General features: G+C 46.0%; 2 protein-coding genes and 1 long non-coding RNA gene across 3 annotated transcripts in view; 2 read left to right on the top strand and 1 right to left on the bottom strand.

Moving 5' to 3' along the window:
* The window catches only part of LOC119388298 (uncharacterized), a 50,432-nt gene extending 37,678 nt beyond the window's left edge, over positions 1 to 12,754 (bottom strand). The window contains exon 1 of the long non-coding RNA XR_005182677.1: positions 12,723 to 12,754. This is a non-coding gene — a long non-coding RNA (uncharacterized LOC119388298). The remainder of the gene's footprint in view (positions 1 to 12,722) is intronic.
* LOC119388290 (protein SEC13 homolog) overlaps positions 1 to 22,792 on the top strand; it is a 492,033-nt gene that overhangs the window by 266,879 nt on the left and 202,362 nt on the right.
* LOC119388291 (disintegrin and metalloproteinase domain-containing protein 11) overlaps positions 1 to 22,792 on the top strand; it is a 483,088-nt gene that overhangs the window by 383,174 nt on the left and 77,122 nt on the right. The window contains exon 27 of the mRNA XM_049413903.1: positions 3,770 to 3,943. Within this exon, the coding sequence (XP_049269860.1) occupies positions 3,770 to 3,943 (174 nt within the window). The remainder of the gene's footprint in view (positions 1 to 3,769; positions 3,944 to 22,792) is intronic.

The raw sequence follows: 22,792 nt of genomic DNA, 5'->3' as shown, positions 1-22,792 counted from the left end.
GCTGCGTGCTCACGAGTGAATTAACCGCCTTTGCAATGAGCTGACACCGTTTCACCAAAGCACGGTACCGCGATGTGGAGCCGATCATCCCTGGCTAGTTGCGTGAAGCGCGTCGCCTACTCGGGTCACGGAGTCACTGCCGGGCCGCTTGTTGTATGCCGTATGCGCGCAGTGGCGTACCAACTCGTTTGCGAGTGGGGGGCTGGCGTCTCTCACTCTGTCCGCCGTGTGTGTGTGTGTGTGTGTATATATATATATATATATATATATATATATATATATATATATATATATATATATATATATATAATAAAGAGAGAGGGAACTATATTTTCGCTCAATTTGACTTGATTTTTTATATTCATAGGGTTGATTACATGATTTGCTTTTCAAAACTGTTTGTTTTCAATTAAGGAAGAATCTGCACAAACAGATTGTGCAGGTTGGGCCGTCCTATACTGCGAAACACAGCAGTGTTTAATAACATTTTGGAAATATTACCGTGAAGTTTAAGAAGTACAGCCACATTTACCCTGTACTTCATCTGAGCATTCCATCTGCAAACTTCACAGTCAGTTTGGCGTTCTAAATACAATGAGCATGAAGAATCTGCTATGACTGTAGTACCTTAAATTCTCACTTATTAAACAAAATATGTGGCTGACAAAGCAAGGTACTTCGCAGAACTCTTCAGGATAATCCAAGTGCCAATTTCTTTACTCTTAGAGCCCTCTAATATAATGTGTTTCTAAAGAAGAAGACCAAGTTCAGTCGATTAATATTTATGGAAACCACATTGAGCTGGTTGAGCATAGTTAAAAGATTATAAATGACTACAAATTTATATACTAGGTGTCATTCCTTGCCCTCCTACTTTTCCCAGCTTGTGTGGGAGGTGGACGGGAAAGCGGTGAAGTGGCCCCTTTACTCCTCCCCTCCGGCCCCTCCAAGTAGATAGCCTACGCAAACTGTGTAAGCTCAAATTTTCTTTGAAAATATGTGGGTGATTATAACATTAAAACCCCAGGTGGTCGAAATTTTCGGAGCCCTTCACTACGAGGTCTCTCATAATCATATCGCAGTTTTGGGACGTTGAACCCCAGATATAATTAGTATTATTAAAACGTTAAACCATCCCGCATTGTCTCCTTCCATTAAGGTCGTTAGCTTTTAAAGATTGGTCGAAAGTTTCTGAGTCACGCTCACAGCACCTGCTCGTAACACGACGCAAGAAATGACGCGCAAAAGATCCACTGCGTAATTATCGTTTACGCATGACTGTGTAAAGAAAAAAATAATAATAACCTATTTTCAATGCGGTGTATTATTGGTCATTGGTTCTTTGCTATTCGTCAAAAATTTTTGGTGTGCCATGAAATCGCCTCCTTCACAGGCGACGTCACGAGTATGCGAAAACTCGCGGCGTTAAAATGAAGTCTGCACAATAGGCAGCGCATTACTGTGCTGAACAATATTTTTTTTTTTCGGAATAGCCACATAGTGTCTCTTTCTGAACGTAATTCAAGAAGGCTGTCCGCCAATCACATCGGCAGCGGCTACTTATAGCAGCGGGCGAGATGGATTCATATGTGTATAATAGATACTTTCAGTAGTAGTATAACGATGTTGAGCGGCCCATGCGCGTATACAACTTTCTGGGAACTCATCGTTGCTGACAGAGAGGTAGAGAGAGAAATAAACATTATTAGGAACAGACACTATCCTTTGCAGGTAGCAGCCTTCTCAGTCCAGAAAACCGTGGACGCTGATCATCTAACTGGTGAGGTGGATCAAGTTACGGGGCAAACTTGAAAGCTGGGCTTCTCAATGTGCTCGACTCCACAGCCTTGTCAAAAGCCGCCGCCACCGCTGCAGGCTACCATGTGATAAGCACGCTGAAGCAGGTTAATCGGAGACTAAAGTGGGAATCTATTTTAGCTCTCCTGGCTCGGCACAACTAAAATACTCGACATTTCTGCACACTCGTAAACTCACAGCAGCTTGGATATGGAGCAGTGGCGATGCTAATCGTTTTCAAAGAAACTAAATTTCCCGAAAAAAAGAGAGTGTTTCATCGGGCTATAAAATGTTCACTGGTTCCCGCCCATGTTTGCGTCACGGATTACTGTAATTTCAGGCCAGGCCGAACAAACTAAAATCATGACAGATTGGTGTAATGTTATAGAGCCCCAGCTGAGCGATAGCCTCCTCTGCAATGCTCGAACGCAAGACGCGAAAGCGTGGAATAGGCAGCCCGCACCGCAGAGAGCCTATACAGTGCGTGGTCATGACACACGGAGGACAGTCGTCACAGCTGAATCGGCGGACAAATTTTATAACATGTTTACGTTATTGCTGCGTTAGTTCACCTGACTTGTTAGTTTCCCAGTCTGCAGCCCAGAATGACCACTGTCGAAAGTGGGGGGGCTCCGCCCCCCTAGCATTTCTCAGTGGGGGGGCTAGCGCCCCCCTTGCCCCCCCGGTTGGTACGCCTATGTATGCGCGCGTTTGTATGTTCTTCGTGCTTGCTTCACTCCGGACCGTGCACGGGTGCAGCGACTAGCCTCTTCGTTCAACGCGGCGAAAACAAGCATTTTCCAAGCAACGCGCACTCTACGTCTCCGCGATGCTCTCGCGGCCCTGCATGACGATGCGCGGCGCACTTCAGTTGTCACCTAGTCAAACACGCAGTATACGCTCGCTGTCAGTGCATCGACGTTTCTCGGTGCCCGCGCCGCTCAACAACAGCAAGCTATTTTCCTTTCTACAAAACGATGCGCACTTTAAAGCGGTCTCGCACCACGCGGCGGCGGCGAACTTGCGAACGGCAGCATGGCTAAGCATGGCGCGCTCATACCGCCGTCAATCCGCAGTGTACGGCGTACGCCACACACGCAGCCGATCAGGTATCTACAGATTACTGTGATAAGGTTGTCGGCTATAAGTCACAATGACACGTTCCTCGACGGCCGCCACCTCGCCTTCGCTCTTTTCTGATGCTTATCCGCGAAGGCATCGCCGCAATCGCGCGGAAGTCGTAATCACCGATCGACCGGTCTCTGCCGTTACCGAAAAGACGGACGGCTTTTCGCGGCACATTGTGGCGTCGACGAGTTTAGGGATGCAGTGAACCTTTTTGCGATAGAAAGTTATCGCGGTTATCACTTCTTGCATTTATGCCTTCTTGCGTTCCAAGGCATAAATGGTTCATCGCAGGCGGTCGTAGCTGCAGAGAACGGCGTCAGTAAGGGTTAGCTGACCACAAGGCTTCATGCTGCCTACTATTTTTTTTTCCGCACTGCCATTCTAGCACTGAAGAAACGCCTGGAAAGTGAGCGACGTCACTCGCAGCGTCCGAAATCTGCGTGCGGTGCGCTCCGATCACAGTTATCTTAGTCGCGAGTGAACCGGAGCGGGGCACGCGCGAGCGCGCGCCCCTGTCACGCTTTAGAAGGCATGTTTTAACTTTTTTTCGCTTCGTATGCGCCATATTTTTACCGCGACCGTGTCTGAAGGGTTCGTTGTAAAAGTAGGAGGCTTTGAAAAATGTTCGGTATATCTGGACGCAGCTTCAATGGTTAGCATAGGAAAATCGTAAGTGCACCCAAACATGGTCGTTATAACCGATAGATCGTTATATGTGGGATCGTTATAAGTGGGTTCGACTGTAGTAGTTGTTGTAAGGACTTGCTTTCTCTTGTTCGTCTTGGTCTGGCATCGAGATATCTAATCACTGGGAGAATGGGTGTTGCCACTGGACACTGCACAGGCGGAGTACCATGCCCAAGCTAGAGCAGGCCCCAGGGGCGCCCAAGAAAGGCTCAGCCCGACACAAGGCACCACTGACTGCAGCCAAGAAAGAGCATGAGGACGCTCCCGGACACCATGCCTCGACCACCCTGGACAGCCGCATCATCACCTTTGGGAGCATGCCTTCCTACAGGTACTGCTGCTACTCCTCCTCAAAGATTTCTTCTTTTTTCTGAGGAGTGCATTGTTTTTGCACTCTTGAAATCATCAAGGCTGCCTTCGTGGAACATTGTCCCAAAGCTGGTGCATCATTGAGTGCAGTTCTTGTTGTCATTCTAAAAAGACAGGGCGTGCAAACACGGACACAAGAAAGAAGTCAGGACACCACAAACGCCGACTAACAACTGAAGGGACGCACAACGGCTGAAAAGAAAGAAGGCACGAAAACTTATCTGCGCATGCCCATGCAACAGGCGAACCTATCAATCCAGCACGCGTGGCGGTCTACGTGGAAGATAACTGTTAAGGCATTTGATTTCATGTTTATGCAAGTTAATCGACGGTTGGCTCACGCATGCACTACCACTATTCTCGATATGCCAAGCTTCAATTATCAGGCGCGTTTCTTCATTTCTATGCCGGTACAATACTGCGCATTCATCAAATTTTGGCGTGCACTTACAATCTCGACAATGTAAAGATAGATTAGAAGGTGAGCCTCCTGTTAGCGATCTCTTATGTTCCAACAATCTCTGGTTGATGCATCTGCCCGTCTGTCCTACGTAGGGCAGATGCATCAACCAGAGATTGTTGGAACATGAGAGATCGCTAACAGGAGGCTCACCTTCTAATCTATCTTTACATTGTCGAGATTGTAAGTGCACGCCAAAATTTGATGAATGCGCAGTATTGTACCGGCATAGAAATGAAGAAACGCGCCTGATGATTGAAGCTTGGCATATCGAGAATAGTGGTAGTGCATGCGTGAGCCAACCGTCGATCAACTTGCATAAACATGAAATCAAATGCCTTAACAGTTATCTTCCACGTAGACCGCCACGCGTGCCGGATTGATAGGTTCGCCTGTTGCATGGGCATGCGCAGATAAGTTTTCGTGCCTTCTTTCTTTTCAGCCGTTGTGCGTCCCTTCAGTTGTTAGTCGGCGTTTGTGGTGTCCTGACTTCTTTCTTGTGTCCGTGTTTGCACGCCCTGTCTTTTTAGAATGAATACTTACCAACTAGCTCAGCTCTCTGTTATTCTAAGTTCTTGTTGATTGCTTTGCTAGCATGTAGTGTCCACCTGTAGCACAGTCAGCATCCCTTTCTTGGTTTCCCTGTTCACAGGAAAAAGTCAGCCTGCTGGTTCCCAGCATTCTTTTGCACACTTGCTGAAATGTCTCCTTCATTCAGACCTTGATGGTATATACGCTGCCATATGAATTCACTGTCTTTGCATGTGTAACACTTCTCCTTCCATTGTTGCTCAACCACTCAAAAGCAAAGCAGCTGCATTCGGTGCTGTCCTCAAGTGCATTTGGACTGCGTGTTACAGGATTGCTTTCTTGATGCAGAATGGCAAGTTGTGATGACAATAAGCTCGGCACACAGAAGACATATATACTAGAGCTGTGCGAATAGCAAAATTTTGGGTGCGAAGTGAATTCGAATAATGAAGATTGAGTGCGAATCGAATCGAATAATTTCGAATAATTTTCGAATATTTCTCAAACATTTTTCGAATAATTCGAAGTGAAATTACAGAAAACGTTGCAGAGAATCCCTAAGTATGTTCTTGTGAGATAGCAACCTGAAAGTGTTTCTTTTCGCTAGGTTGATGAAGCGCTGGTGGGGTCATATTTCATAGTTGTCTTTCTTATCAAGAATGAGACAATGTAGAGGCCGAATTGTATTTATGTACATGATTTGGTGCAACCAAAGTGTTGCCGACAACACTTTACACGTGATAGGCAGAGATGCCATTTCCTCAGCCTCTCCTCCTCTTTTAACTTCTGTGGAAGGTCAACTGATGTGGCGGACAAGGGTGTGCTCCCTTCAAGTCCGGTGTTCCAAATCTGCCTCGTAGACATCGATATATAAGAACATCTGAAATTTTGGATGCTAAAAAGCTTCGGCGTCTGATTTTTCGGACTTCCTGCCCAAATTTCAGGTCCAAAACAGCATTAATTGAGCCCCCAACTCTGCCACATCTTTCATCTCCATATTGGAACCAGCGTTTTCTTGAGTTAATACATTTGCGACCGTAGCGGAGCTTGAAAGGCAGCTTTGCCGCAATACGGGGTGTGATGAGGTGAAGCATATTGAAAATCTAGGGACCACTTCCAAACGGACGTTGACTGTCTCTTGGCTAAGTTCGACCGTAACGGACCTTGAAAGGCAGCTTTGCCGCGATACGGGGGTGTGAGGAGGTGAAGCATATTGAAAACCTAGGGACCACTTCCAATCAGGACATTGACTGTCTCTTGCCCAAGTTCGACCGTAACGGAGCTTGAAAGGCAGCTTTGCCGCAATACGGGGGTGTGATGAAGTGAAGCATATTGAAAATCTAGGGACCAGCTTTCAATCGGACGTTGACCGTCTCTTGCCTAAGTTCGACCGTAACGGAGCTTGAAAGGCAGCTTTGCCGCAATACGGGGGTGTGATGAGGTGAAGCATATTGAAAATCTAGGGACCACTTCCAATCGGACGTTGACTGTCTCTTGCCTAAGTTCGACCGTAACGGAGCTTGAAAGGCAGCTTTGCCGCAATACGGGGGTGTGATGAGGTGAAGCATATTGAAAACCTAGGGACCACTTCTAATCGGACATTGACCGTCTCTTGCCCAAGTTCGACCGTAACGGAGCTTGAAAGGCAGCTTTGCCGCAATACGGGGGTGTGATGAGGTGAAGCATATTGAAAATCTAGGGACCACTTCCAAACGGACGTTGACTGTCTCTTGGCTAAGTTCGACCGTAACGGACCTTGAAAGGCAGCTTTGCCGCGATACGGGGGTGTGAGGAGGTGAAGCATATTGAAAACCTAGGGACCACTTCCAATCAGACATTGACTGTCTCTTGCCCAAGTTCGACCGTAACGGAGCTTGAAAGGCAGCTTTGCCGCAATACGGGGGTGTGATGAGGTGAAGCATATTGAAAATCTAGGGACCACTTCCAATCGGACGTTGACTGTCTCTTGCCTAAGTTCGACGGTAACGGAGCTTGAAAGGCAGCTTTGCCGCAAGTACGAGAGTGTAATGAGGTGAAGCATATTGAAAACCTGAAGGGGTCACTTTCAATCGGACGTTGACTGCATTTGTTTTTGGGAAGTTCGAATAGTAAAATGTCAGTGCGAATCGAATCGAATAGCAAACACTATTCGAAAAATATTCGAAATTTCGAATATTCGCACACCCCTAATATATACTCTCTTGGTCACACCTCTGCAAAAAAGGTGGTTCCTGATCATTTTATTAAATTTCAATGATTACAGCAACCAATTACAGTCAAATCCTGTTAAAACAAACCTCAGATTAACAATTTTTTTCAAATTAACGAATATTTTTAAGATCCCCTTCTTCGAATGACCATTGGTTTATTGTAAAAATGTTTCATTACCAAGCATTTCAGAGCACCGAGTCTCTCAGAATAATATGTCAAATCTTATTGCCCTTGTGTTTTAACAACACTTCAAAATAATTAATGGCAGACATTAAAAAAATGCCAGGCCTGCGCGGAAAGCGCAGCACAGTCACAGCGAAAGCTGGAAGAGTGGCATTTCGAGAGCCCGTTGTAAACTCTCTTGGGGCTACTAATACAAGTACACTAGCAAGGTACCCACTACGCCATAAATCACAGTACTATTTGTGAAGTTTAGAAGCACCTACAACGCCATTATTCGTCATTCTGCGCAGAAGCGAGGTTCCAGCTACACATCTGTAAGGCATTATGTGCACTTTGTTTACGTGACGACTGTTGACGATGAAGAATTGTGGCTCAGCCCTTTGTAATGGGTTTGAAGCTTTAAACGACTCACCAGTTACGTAATTCGCATTGTGTGACGCCCGGTCGCTATTTCACTTTCCCACCATGCAATATAACATACATTGAAGTGAGAGACGGGGGGGGGGGGGGAGAACTTTATTGAGACCCCTGAGGAAATGGATCATGGGCTTATGGGCTTCCTTGGCAACCAATGCAAGTGCACTTGTGAGGAACCCACTATGCTATAAATCATCATAATTTTTGTGAAGTAGGGAAGCAACCACTATGCCATTTTTCGTCATTCAACGGAGAGCCGTGGTACCCGCTAAAAATATGTAAGGCATTATGTGCACTTTGTTGATGTTGTGGCTGATGACGGTGAAGAATTATTGCAGAGCCCTTTGTAATGGGTTGGAAGCATCCAACAGCCCGCTCGTTGCGCAATTCGCATTGTGTGACGCCTGGTTACAGAATTCGCGTTGTGTGATGCGTGGTTGTTATTTCACTCTTCTACCACACTAAATTACATATGTTAATGTGAAGGAAAGAAGATTACTTTTTAAGGACTCGTTTTTCTTTGTTAGACACAATATTAATGAGAACTAACAGACAGCAATGCCAAGGAAAGTATAGGGGGTGTTACTTGTAGTAATTAGAATATAAATGTGAAGAAAGTAAAGTGGACGAAACGATAACCTGCCGCCGGCAGGGACCGAACCTGCGACCTTCGAATAACGCGTCTGATGCTCTACCGCTGAGCTACGTTAATGTGGTTCCTTCCGGACATGAAGCCTGTATAGCGTCTTTTTGCAAGGCAGTTTCAAGCACCGGCATGGCTCAGAGGTAGAACACTGGGCTCCCACGCAGAGGGCCCAGGTTCGAACCGCGTTCCATCCTGGACATTTTTTCTTATTTCGTTTCTTTTCTTATTTCGAGCGATAGTGGGTACGGACACCGGCGGCGGCGGTGGCGGCGGACAACTACGGCGCCAAAAACTGCCGCTGAAATGATCTCATAACAGCTTTTGCTGTAAAATCGGGAGCCCTCGCCCTGCTTTTCTTTTTCTCCTCTCTCCCAATCCACGTGCTTAGCAAGGCAGCACTTCAATGGCTACGGGCAACGAAGACACTCATGCGTTCATGTTAGTGATGCAGAACTATCGGCAAATCGACTATTGATAGCATGGATAGTTTTGTTTGAACTATCGATAGTATTGCTGACAGTGCAATTGATAGTATTGCCGATAGTGCAATCGACAGTACATTCGGTAGTATTATTACCGACATTACTATTATTACTATACTGTGAATAGTTATGCAGTTGCTGGCCGGCGATATTGCCAAAAAGCATTTGCGATAGCCTACTATCAGCAATACTCAGTTTACCTAATTTACAAGCACTTTTTTCGTGAAATAGAAATTATTTGAACAGTGAAAATACAGGAGTGTATCCATCAATAAATCCATATTGAAATGTAAGCACTTACACCTTATAATTAACAAATCTATTTCTTGATATTTTACAGTGAAAGCAGTTATCAGATCACAACGGCAGCAGGGTAGTTGTCCACCGCCGCTGCCGCCGCCAGTGTCCGTATTCACTATCGCTCGATATAAGAAACAATGAAACAAATGAAAAAGGGCGGGACTTGAACTCGGGCCCTCTGCGTGGCAGTCGAGTATTCTACCACAGAGCCACGCTGGTACTCGGAACTGTTTTGCAAAAATACCCTATACAGGCGTCATGTCGGGCAGGGAATCGCGTTAACGTGTGTAAGATAGCGTGACAGAAGAGTAAAATGACAAGCAGATGTCACACAATGCTAATTGCACAACAAGCATGTGGTTTAAAGCTTCCCACCGACTATAAAGCACTCAACCATAATTCTTCGTCATCAGCCCGATGCAGCATCATCAAAGTGAGCCTTACAGATGCGTAACGGGTACCTCACTTAATCGTAGAAAGATGAATAATAGCATAGTGTGTGCTTCCCTACTTCACAAAAATGATTTGCGGCGTAGTGGATACCTTGCATGAGTACTTGTATTAGTTTCCCCAAGAGAGTTTGGAACAGACTCTAGAAAGGCCACTCTTCCAGCTTTTGCTGCAACTGTGCTGCGCGCTCCGCGCAGGCCTGGCGTTTTTTTATTTTGAAATCACAAGATGCAATATAAATATGAAGCCACACAGTATCGTCAAATGTAATGATCTCATTTCCTGTACACCTGAGCAATTCAGCTTAAAGGGGCCATGCAACACCTTTTCAGCGTGGTCAGAAAATTATGTTGATGGGTAGTTGAGGCTTCGGAGAGCACGCGGCCTTGAAGTTACGATTAATTCTTAAAGTCATCTAGAAATCATTCCCTCTTCTTTCAACAAATGATGCCGTAAACCCTAATGACTGCACCACGTACCCAAAATTACAGCTATCGGCTAATTTGAGCATCACGAGCTGCATAGTTACTGTGGTCACTATGGGATGCCGCCACATGCCCGTGCGCGCACTCGCAATCACACTGAAAGTAAGCCGCGCTTTCGAAGAAAAAAAAATGTGCTTAAGGGGAGATGCGGGTCGAAAAACACGAGTTTTCTAAAAAATTATCGATTTTTTGTTTTCGCCTGTTTTGTTAAGATTAGTACCTCTACTGTTCTGAGAAAAAAAATCAATGTCGAGACTCAACTGGAAATGCTTTAAAATTGCGTCTAAAGAGCACAAGGTGGCTGTCAAAAGGCCGAAAGTGTGTCATCTTCGAGCACCTTGCCGCTGATAATGCGCCGCCGCTCACCATTGTCGACCGCATGAGGCGAAGAGCCGAGCCTCACTCTTCAAATAACAACGGTTTCCCGCGCTGCTGCAGCGCAAGAAATAATAAAGAGAAGCACGCTTTTGCCGCCTTCTTCGAGCGCCGCGACTGGCTTTAAATCACGTGGTACGGATCGGGAGCCGCCATTGGCCGCTGCGCGCCTGTGTGTGCTGTGAAGCCTACTTGCAGGATCCGTGTCTCGTCGAGCAGCGCAGCTGAACAACGCTTTTCTCGAGTGCTTATCCGTTATTGATGAAGAAAGCCGTAGGAAGCGCGGTCACTGGCCTGTGAAGTTTCACGCGACGCACAAATTTCGAGGACGCCGGCGCAAATCAAAGCCGAACACTCAAACCACGAAAAGATCATCTGCTGCCGCAAGGCGTAGTGGCAGTGACGCCGATGCGTCCGACGAGTTTGCCGCGGCATTCGAATATGTGAGTGCCTCCCAGAAAAAGATCGGACTCTTCGAAGACGAAGAAAAATCGCAGGACGACGAGTCTTCGTTGATTGCTGATATGACAGCACTGAACATGTTGGTTTAATCGAGGGCACTCCAGTTTTGAACGTGTTCTGGAAGAGCTTGGCGTGCTCCCGTCTCATGATCTGGTTGCTCTTGGCACATCACGGGACAGCACACGCCAGGAAAAAATGTCTCAAAAACTAACAGGAGAAGCAAGGGCCCGTCGGCGTGCGCTGAAGAAAAAAATCTCTTGTCGAGGAGTCAGCTCGAAAGAGCCGTGAGGGCCAAACCTATGGTGCTGGCGCATTTTAATGGCAGTGGCCACTACAAGGAGGATTGTTCTTTCTTGTGTACAAATTTCATTGCATTCAATGACATCTTTGATAAATAAACATGCAATTTTGACTTTAAAACTCGTTTTTCTCAAAACACAAATTTTGCCATTTTTGTCAATGTGCCCCTCCTTTTTCGGGTACTTCTGGTGCTCAGATCTGCATGAAATTTTTCCCAAAGTTTTTCCAAAGTATGAGAAATGCAATTATCTTGTTTAAGTTTTGATATTCTTATTATAAAATAAAAAAGAGTTATGTAAACTTTTACTAGGGTAGGAGAAATATGAACTTCCAACGTTAAAATTTTTCACGTCTAGTACATATTTTGTATGGACTTCCTAATTAGTTATTTGCATTCCGCACTTTATTTGAAACATTATGAACTATCAATTGTAAAAAATTATTGAAGTTTAGGTCTGAAAAGAGGGGGGGCAAAATGCTTCAGTTTTTCACTTTGTCATGTTGCAGAACTAAAAGTATGCAACTTGCAAGAAAACTAATTATATATTTGAAATCAGCATAAAAAGTTCTATAAGCAGCTCAAGTTTCATTGCTCTAGGGTGAATATTAAAGAAAAAGTGTCTTCGAGTAGCATCTCCCCTTAAGATTGTGATGCACGCGTGACATTAACTTCTTTCCCCCGTGCCATCCCTCCCTGCTCAGCTTCCAGCGCACCTGTTGGCACGAGCAAACAGAGAAAGCAGTTGCAGTGTGCGACAAATCTTGGTACTTCGCTCGTACTTGATGGATTCTAAAAATTTTTGCGGTGGTCGATTTTTGAGGCAATAAACTCCTTTTATGAAGCCACTCGATGGCTACTTGGAAAAGTGTTGCAGGGCCCCTTTAATTGTCCTGTGTCAGCCAAGAATTCTGGTGAAGGAGCGCAAGCGTGTCAATATTCTTGCCATTGAGCCTGTTCCTCCTGCTACCACACTTGGGGGAACCGAGTTTATGCTGCATTGAGTTCGCACGGTTGATTTTATGCTATGGGTAGTACTGTCAAACTTATTATCGATAGCGCTATCAATAGTCTTTTTTTACCATCGATAGTTTGATAGTGACTGAACTATCGATAGTATCAATAGTACCATCAACAGTTCTGCATCACTAGTTCATATCCAGGCAACCAGGAAATGCGCCAACATAAAATGGCAAGTTAAGGATGGTCGAATAAAATTTCTTATTGATTAACCGTTACTCGTTCATCAATTTAGCCTTTGATCGATTAATTGCTTTTGATGTGATGTTTTAATCAATTAATCAACATTTTGGCTGGGTGCTTTAAAAAGGTCATCTCATTGTTTGAGAGGCATTGTTTGCGTTTGATCTTGACTTAAGTCTTTCTGTCAGGCATGCTAGAGATCACATGTGTGCATTTGCAACTGCGTAAAAATTCTCACCTTCGTCCACTGGACACGGGGGGCACGTCATCTGTGGCCATCGTCCATGGACAGTGTGGCAGCATTTCCTCGAAGCCTGCCTACTTGTGTGCCCTGAAATTGCAGGTGCTTTTGGCGACCACACTGGTCAAAAAGTTGCACCGGAAACATGCAGCGTGGCTGAGGGTGAAGAAATCCCGAGAAAGTTTAAAGAGAGACAAGGAGGAAGAGGGAGTAATTAAGACGCTCGCACTCGTAGGGACGGCATCTTCTCTTCGTCTGCCCGTTATATATTGTGAAAGCCCTCGATAATACTATAATTGCGGACTGATGTGATCTCTTCCTTGAGGTCACCCATGCGAGATTGCACAGCAACATACTGGCCTCAAACAGACCATCGGTACAGGCATCTGCAGGAAATAGAGTGACACGAGTTTTTGCCTCCCGGCTAGGATACATGGCAGCTGCGCCAGTGTACTCCACAGGTTTCATCTAGTCGTTGCCTTAACTCGACGCTGCGTGCGCCTCTTCAGTCGCGCATACAGCCGGAACTGTACAAATAACAATAATAATAATAAAAATTGTTGTGGTTTAGCGTCGGAAAACCCAGCACCTCCACCAGATATGTTACGGAAAAAGACACCAACTCAGAGGGATACGTATCCCTGTATTATTTTCACCTTAGGCGAGCAGCACAACCGACGCGAACAGCACGCGCCAGTCTGCCTGTTTCGTCCTTCTCCTCTTCTCCTTGGCCGCGATGCCGCTGGTACGTAGCAATATGATTATGAGGGATGCCATAGTAGAGGGCTCCGGAAATTTCGACCATCTGGGGTTCTTTAACGTGCACCTGAATCTAAGTACCTGGGCCTGATGCATTTTCGCATTCATTGAAAAAGCAGCGGCTGCCGGGATTCGGACCCACGACCTTTGGGTCGGCAGTCGAGCACCGTAACCACTAGCCCACCATGGAGCCCGAACTGAGCACTGTCTAATGTATCCTACATTAGAACATATAGTATTTTGCGACTGCCCTTCCTTCGCGTCACAGCAGAAGACGGGGTCCTCTAGGCTGGCTGTCATGGGAGTGCAAGCATTAGCTGGAAGCTGCATTTCCCCCGAAATATGCGACCATACAGTAATACCATATGCTACAAGGGCATTTTTTCAGTGTTAACGGACTGTATGCTAGACATTTGGTAAACCGATACGTAAACTTGCAGATTAGGAAAAGGGTCTGTTAGACCCTTTTCAGAATCCACGACTGTGCTTCTTTGCGTTGCATATTCACTCAACTAACGGCGGCACTTGTCGTACTTCAAGTGAAGAAGAGGGCCTAGTTGCACATGCTGGGGTTTGTCTATTATGCGCGTTTATGTTAAGAGAGCTGAGTCTACATTTTCCACGGCACAGCACAAGCAAACCGCACTTGAACACGCTCTTTGCAGAAGTGACTGACTGCCATTAATTGGGCTAACTGCATTGCAGGAATGTTAGCTTTACAATCACGAAAAGGGTATATATGCTGAAAGGCGGACAGTTGGGCTAGTTGGTATGTAGCATGATGAAAGATGATTATTAGCGTCCTTGTCCCCTTTATGCTAGTAATCATGTCTGCTTATATATATATATATATATATGTGTGTGTATGTATGTGTGTGTGTGTGTGTGTGTGTGTGTGTGTGTGTGTGTGTGTGTGTGTGTGTGTGTGTGTGTGTATGTGTGTGTGTTTTTCTCCTGTTGCGTTTTCCCTAGTGCAGAGTAGCAGGCCAGGGCGTACTAGCTCAGGCCACCCTCTCTGCCTTCTAATATATTTCCTCTCTGTCTTTTATTGGTAAACATTAATCTTTTATTTGCTAAGGAGTAAATTATAACGGCAATAGGAACTAGTCAAGAAATAAACAACGCATATTAGAATCTGGCACTTCTTGCACCACTGTATAGTGAAGTTACACACGCACACACAAAAAGTAAGAGCTGAGGGTTAAATAAAATACCAAAAAAGTTGCAATAGACTATGCAGGTGACGGAAACCACTGGTTTATCAAAGGCAATGAGAGCTGTGTTTGTGCAGCCACACGATGAAGCAGCGCCGCGCCAGAAATGAACATGAACAGAATAAGCAACAAGACAATGCGCTCGCATGTCTGAAATTTACAGAAAAGAACAAACTTTACTATTGTGTGTTGACACGCAGCCTTGCTGCTTTCATTCAATGAAGCCATAGCCCTGAAAACTCAGGGATGCAAAGTTCCCTCAGTTATGAACCAGTACCAAGTAGCTCAAACCGGGATTCTGCTAGGGACCAAGGACCCTGTGGAGAGAACCCAGCTTTTTGAACGAATATGAATTACCAACAATCCACCCTTTTGAAACATAAGAATGTCTGACATAATTGAAAAGCGACTTGACTTTCAAGATCAGTTACACGAAGATGGACGGCTGTTGGCTAACAGCGAGATAATGATAACTTACCTAAATAGGTGGATTCTCACTTTCAGCATTTTTGTCATGACCACCTTTCTTTGGAGGATGACACTTTGGCACGTTAATAAAGTGGGTGTGCAGCAGGTGATATCTTAAGAGTTTCCGTCGCTGGCTTCGAGTAGTGCTTACCACATTTATCACACTTCGCAGTCTTCGTTTTCGAATCTTCTGCGCTCCTCTTGCAATTGCTCACCATTATGACATGACAAAGGAAGCAGTATACACCCCAAAATGTAATAACGCAGTATGGCATGCAAGCCCTGCGTGTACTTTGCCGACGGTTAACCGGTGCACAATAGAAGAAGGGGGGGGGGGGCGAGAGGAGGTGAATGCAGAGGCAGTAGACTGTGACAGTGCCTCCTCTATGTTTAGATACCTGCTGTGTGAGCGCCGGCGCGCCCGCCAAACCCTCTCTTGTTTTCTCGTTTTCACGTGCTCGGTTCGTGCAAGGTAGCACAGCCTTCTGCCACTACCACCGGCGTTGGTACCTTGCTGCTCTCTCTGCGTGTCAGTCGGTTTCCAAGTGCTGGTGTGCTTCTTTGTGTTTTTACTGCACGCCGCGTGGTTACGGAACATGTGTTATTGCTGCGTGCCCTTTTGCACGTCGAGCCAACGTGTCGTTTCACGAGATCCCCCCGAAGACAACGCTGAGGGAACAATGGCTCAAAGTGATATCGAGGAAAACTGGCAGCCAAATTCAATGTCGGAACTATTCTGCTGTCTGCAGTCTCCACTTTCTCGAAAGCGACTTCCGAGGAGACACCAAGAGGCGCATGTAGAAGCAAGGTAGCGTGCCCAGCGTTTTTCCATCCTATCCGCCGTACCTCCGGCCAACGCCACCCAAGCCGCGGAGTGACACGAGCATCGCTAAACGCAAGCGCGAACTATCGCTGGTAAAGACACCTACGAGCGTCTACTCGCGCTTCTGATGTAAAAGAACCCCGTACAGAACCAAGTGCTCCGGACACTGCGACTGTTGATTGCTCGGGTGTATCTGTACCTAACAGAGCAGCAGCAGAGGCAGTGACTGTGCAATGCGGCATTTCCCGCGTCAGAAATGAGTTCTTGGAAGATCATCAACTGCCTGAAGCCAGCAATGTGCCACTTCTTGCGCATACAGTGCGCTATGAGGTCTACGGGTCAAACTCATCAGCTGCCTACTTGCAAAAAAAGAAGTGGTGTGAGAAAGAGAAAAGTTTGAAGGCACAAAAAAAATTCGGCAGATCCCGCGCACTGTGGGAATCGATGTAATGCGAAGCAGCCAGCAAAGAGCTGCATACATCACCTTGTTTGTCTTTGAGCCAAATGAAATCATTCATGCCATGACATCTAGTCCACCATATATCGCATGTTTGCCATGCACGCATGCATGCACAATCTAGTATACACCATGACAATGAAACGAATATTTTCGTATATACAATGCATGACCTGTCGTTTATGTTCATCACGCACTCGTGTCATGCCATGCCAATTTTGGTATATATCCAGTTAACAAAACGGCCGGAAGTGCACCATGACAGTGGCATGTAAATCATACCGTACATGACATGCATAACATGATTCGCATGTTAAGACCTCTCATTATGTTCGTCATACAGTCACATCGCGCAATACCAGTTTTGGTGTATATCAAGCTAGCGAAACGGCCGCGAATGCACCATGAGCGTGGCATGTAAATTATGACATACATGACATGCATGTCATGGTTTTCATGTTACCACCTGTTATTCATGCTCTTCATACAGTCACATCGCGCAATACCAATTTTGGTGCATATCAACCTAGCGAAACGGCCACAAGTGCGCCATGAGCATGGCATGTAAATCATGTCGTACATGTCATGATTTTCATGTTAACACCTTTCATTTACGTTCGTCATACAGTCGCTTCGAGTAATACCAATTTTGGTGTATATCAAGCTAGCGAAACGGCCGCGAATGCACCATGAGCGCGGCATGTAAAGCATGACATACATGACATCATGTCACGGTTTTCATGTTACCACCTGTTACTCATGTTCGTCATACGGTCGCGTTGCAAAATACCAATTTTGGTATATATCAAGCTAGCGAAACGGCCGCGAATGCACCATGAGCATGGCATGTAAATCATGTCGTACATGACCTGCATGTCATGATTGCCATGTTACCACCTCTCAATTACGTTCGTCATGCAGTCGCGTCGCGCAATACCAATTTTGGTGGATATCAAGAAAGCGAAACGGCCACGAGTGCGCCATGAGCATGGCATGTAAATCATTCTAAAAAGACAGGGCGTGCAAACAAGGACACAAGAAAGAAGTCAGGACACCACAAACGAAAACGATAGGAAGAAACGTGTCGTAGGTATACCGTACATTCATTCCATGTCTCACAGGCTAAAGAAAGTAGGAAGTAGATACGGCGTTAATGTTGTTTTCGCGGCTGCCAATAAGCTAGGTAAGATTTGTGCCGCTGTGCAGAGGAAGAATGAGCGAGTAAAAGACAAGAAGCGGACCGATATCTGTTTCGTAAAACACACCAACAAATTCACTGATTGCCGTACGAGTGTGGTGTATAAAGTCCCTTTCAGCTGCGGTCGCTTCTACGTAGGACAAACGGGCCGATGCATTAACCAGAGATTGTTGGAACATAAGAGATCGCTAACAGGAGGCTCACCTTCTAATCTATCTTTACATTGTCGAGATTGCAAGTGCACGCCAAAATTCGACGAATGCGCAGTGTTGTACCGTCATAGAAATGAAGAAACGCGCCTGATGATTGAAGCATGGCATATCGAGAATAGTGGTAGCGCATGCGTGAGCCAACCGTCAATTAACCTGCATAAAGATGAAATCAAATGCCTTAACAGTTATCTTCAACGTAGAGCGCCACGCGTGCCGGATTGATAGGTTCGCCTGTTGCATGGGCATGCGCAGATAAGTTTTCGTGCCTTCTTTCCTTTTCAGCCGTTGTGCGTCTCTTCAGTTGTTAGTACGGCGTTTGTGGTGTCCTGACTTCTTTCTTGTGTCCTTGTTTGCACGCCCTGTCTTTTTAGAATGAATACTTACCAACTAGCTCAGCTCTCTGTTATTCTAATGTAAATCATGTCATACATGACATGCATGTCATGATTTTCATGTTACCACGTGTCAGTTATGTTCGTCATACAGAAATGTCTCGTCATACCAGTTTTCGTATAAATCCCTTCATATAAACGGCCGCGAGCGCCCAGAGACCATGTCATGTAAATCATGCTGCACATGACATGCGCGTCATGATTTGCATGTTAGGACCTGTCATTATGTTCGTCATGAATTCTTGTCATGCCGTACCAATTTTGGTGTATATGAAATTAACGGAACGGCCGCAAGAGCCTAAGGCCGTGGAATGTAAATCATGCTGTTCATGACATGCGTGTCATGATTTTCATGATACAGTGAAATCTCGGTATAACGAACTTCAGGGGACCGCGGAAAAATGTTCGTTATTCTGAAAGGTCGTTATAGTGAAAGCCCAAAAATTTACCATAACAATAGAATTTCAGTAACGCAAACGTCCTACCTTTGCAACGGTACGTCCTTGAACTCGTTTCTCACAACAATGCACACGTGAACGTCAGACAAGGCACGTTTATTTGAAATAGTCCGTGATCGTTTTTTTGACGGGTACAGCACAAACTCTGCGTCACGAACGATTCTAGACTGTCCGCATTTCTATCCGCCGCTTCGGTCGCTGTTCCGCTTTTTTCTATGAATATGCGGAGTTTCCTCAAGTAGTCCAACGCATCTGTGGCCGACACGGACTCGTCGCGATCTTCGGGTGCTACCGTGACATCGTCGTCCATGTCATCGCTGCAATCCTTTAAGGCCCAACTGCATGCACGCGAGTTTTGAGCGACGGCCGACAGGATTTGCTGTCGCGGAGGGCCATCCATCGCCGTCGCTTGTCGCAGGGGTGCAATCGCGAAACGATGCTATTTCCGATTCCACACGGCTGGCTGATCGCGCTGATAACGCGGACGGACCGTCGTTCTGACCACTGGCCAAGCGCGAAAAGCACGAAAGGCATTGGAATCTGAAATAGAATCATTCCGCGATAGCATCCCAGGTTTCTGGAAAGCCAGAAAACATCGCTTGTCGCCCGGAAGTGAGCATGACGATATCCAACAACATGGCAGCATCTCTGACCCTTGCTTCGGTTGCAATTTGCTCGTGATGCTTCCAATCGGCGCGTACTTCAAGGAATGCAAGTTATAGACTACCTTATTTACAGCCCCATCTCATGCGGAGAGCGAGGCAGCGGCCGTATTTTGTCGTTATTTATGATCGACGGTTCGTTTTGATGTTTCGGTGGTAGCTTGCTGCAGTGGTGGTAGCTTGCTGCAATGTCAACATCGTCGTCGTGTGAGGTAGCCCTTCTCCCTGCGAAGCAACGACGTGAGGCGCTGCGGCTTTTCTTAAACGTTCTATGACAGCAAGAGGAAACGTTGTCGAAATGCGCCTCGTGGACTAACCCCTACATAACGCAGTTTGCAAAGTGCGACGTAGCGTAGGCAGCGTACGCTTCCGGGCGCCCCATGGGATCACAGCAGATACTATGCCGCGGTTAAACATAAGATTGCGAAAAAAGGAAGTCCCGAAACGCTTTTATGGCATCTTTATCTCAAACAAGACAATAATAAATTTGGCATGTTGTCATTCATCTACTCTGTAATTCTTTTTCGTAATTTGCCTGCGTGCGCGCAATAGCTTTCAATCGAGCAGCGCGACGGAGCCCGTTTGTCGCAGTCGCCTTCGCTCGAAAGTCGCGTGCTATGCATGCGGTTGGGCCTTTACAAAACCTGATGTGTTGTCGCCTCCGCAACGAAGGGGAAAAAAAAAAAAGTTCTCCGCCCGCGTCTTTCTCCTCCCGTGCCATCTCAGGTTTTAGCGGGAGGGCGTCCGCTCTTCGCGCTGCGTCGTCTGCTGCCTTACAGCTCCGACTGCCATGACCGATACACTGAAATCTAAGAATCCTCGCATTTCGGGATATAAGTTCGTAGTACTGAGGCGTTGTTAAGATTACACGGGAATTAAATAACGATCGTTATTCTGAAATGTTCGTTAATATGAAGTTCGTAGTAGTGAAATATTTTTACATTGAAACTATAAGCAGTCGGCACGGGATTTCTTAAAAGTTCGTTAATTTGAAATGTTCGTTAATGTGGTGTTCGTTGTAACGAGATTTGACTGTATGACCTGTCATTTATGTTCGTAATAAGGCCATGTTATAACACACCAATTTTGGTGTACATACGATTAACGAAACGGCCAGGAGAGCACAAAGTCGTAGGCGGCTAGATAGATAGATAGATAGATACGCTCAAAGTCGCAGAAGTTCGCTAAGAAATGCTTCGCATTTAAAATGAAATGTTGCGCCTTACTGTAGATAGCTATAAGAAAGAGCTTGATCGCCTAAAAGTGGAGTGCCATGTAAGCCGGTTCCTGCAAGTTGTTGAAGACTCGGAACTGCCAAGCACTAAAGCCAAGCTAATCTTAGATCAAGTGATAAACTACAAGGCAAAAAAGCCGACATGGTCTGAAGCAACAGTCAGACAGTGCACTATATTATGGCACCTATCAGCAAAAGCCTCTGTGCACATTGTGACAGAGAAGCTGCTTGCCCTTCCCTGTCGAGCCACCATGCAGAAATACTTGGGAAATTCAGTAGGCGAGTTCGGGTTCAGTGATTTGGTGAAGCTGAGCGCTGAGCTGGAGTGCCTCACATCTCCGCAGTTAAAGCGCTGCAGCCTCATCGTGGATGAAATGCGTATCCGACAAAAACTTCAATATAATAAGCAGGGGGATGCATTTCTTGGAGATGTTGACTTGGGTGCTGGCCTCAACCACCTTTTGCCTACGTCGGAAAAAAATCAGCTTGCCAACACCCTTTTATGTTTCCTGCTTTGTGGTCTGCATGGCAGGTTTAAAATTCCCGTAGGCTACTTCTTTACTAAAGGATGTTCGGGTGAGCTACTTGCTAAGGCAATGAAGCTCATCGTAAAGAAAACTGAGGAAGTGGGATACCGCATTCTGCGGTTTATCATAAGATAAACGTTGCAGCAATGGAGATGCTGTCACAAGGACAACTGCGAACCCAGATACCCCACCCAGCCTCAGGGCAACTGTTTCTGGCTTTTGATCAAAGCCATATAATCAAGAATGTCCGGTCGCAGTTCCTCTCAAAAGAAATAGGTGGGAATAAAGAAATCTCTTCTGTATATCTCAAGGACTGTGAGGATGGCGTGACACGTTCTGCGCACCAGTGATGCGCGTGGCCCACTCACGGGCTTTAAAAGCGGCAGCCATGGCGTGGCTCAAACAGTCGGTGACAGAACGCTGTGTGCGCGGGAGGGGTGTGCCCACGTTATGGTACCGTGTAGCTTTCGCATAGTTTTGTTATTAAACGTTTATTTTTGAGTTCAACCGGCCAGCATCACTTCCTTGGCAGCACGACGGCGCGAACCCTTCAGGACTTATGCAAGATGCAGCAAGGCTCCACAGTGAAGCCTGTTCGCTTTCTTACCAGGAAGCACATGTTTCCCCCAAACACAGAAAAAGTGGGAGTGAGGACAGCCGTCCAAGTGCTCTCGCCCCCTGTCACAGCCGCCTTGCACTACGTGAAGGATCAGGCAGGTCACACTTGTGATCAAAAGTTCGCAAATGTAGGTCCCACCGTGGAATTTATGTCGAATATGTGCCGGTGGTTTGTGCTGATGGATGTCAGCAATTGCCAACAGCACATTCACCAAAACAGTCCTGATGCAAAAGAATTTTCTGACCCCGAAGACTTAAGGCTGCACTGGCTTGAACTTATTTTTTTGGAGTATGTGGAAGACTTGAAGCAGGCCAGCTCACAGGAGAACTTTTAAGCAAGGAAACATACCATGCACTAGTGTTTACAACAGTCTCGAATGTGCAGTGCATAAGATTTCTTATGAACAAGTGCAACTATCAGTTTGTTCTCACAAGAAAGTTTTCTAGTGATCCAATAGAATCCTTTTTTGGACTTTTGAGACAAATGGCAGGCTGCAATGACATCATGGACGTGCGAAATGCCCTTTGTGGGGTTGAGAAGATGCTGAAGACCGGAATTGTTGCAGCATCACAGAAAAGCAACATGAGCAGTTCTGCATCATTCTGCTCTTCACGGGGCGTAACTGCTGCTCAAGTGGATGGCAGCACAGCCACTGTATCTATGAATGTCAAGATTGCTCAGCAAGCACTTCGAGAACTGTGAATGTCAACAAGCAGCTTCCTACCAGCTCAAGACATGGCTGCTATTGCACTTGTCGCCAGCTACATATCTCGTGTTGTGAGTGAAAAAACTCTGTGTGACAATTGCGTATCTCTTGTCCAAAATCCTAAAGGGAACGTTGGTATGGATGGGCTGATCGCACACCAAGACAGGGGTGGTCTATGTATTCTATTCAACAAAGCAGCTCATCAGAGCTTTGCATGCTCTTAAGTGGTACGTAGACATGCTGTCTGACTGCAAATCTTCGTGAAAGCCTCTTGAGGAGTGTATGAAGCACAGCGTCACTGTTGTGACAAATTTACCTGTCTTGCAATGCTATCAATG

This window comes from Rhipicephalus sanguineus, chromosome 3, assembly GCF_013339695.2.
Source record: "Rhipicephalus sanguineus isolate Rsan-2018 chromosome 3, BIME_Rsan_1.4, whole genome shotgun sequence".
In the NCBI taxonomy this organism is placed as follows: domain Eukaryota; kingdom Metazoa; phylum Arthropoda; class Arachnida; order Ixodida; family Ixodidae; genus Rhipicephalus; species Rhipicephalus sanguineus.
This window is presented reverse-complemented; position numbering and strand designations above follow the sequence as displayed.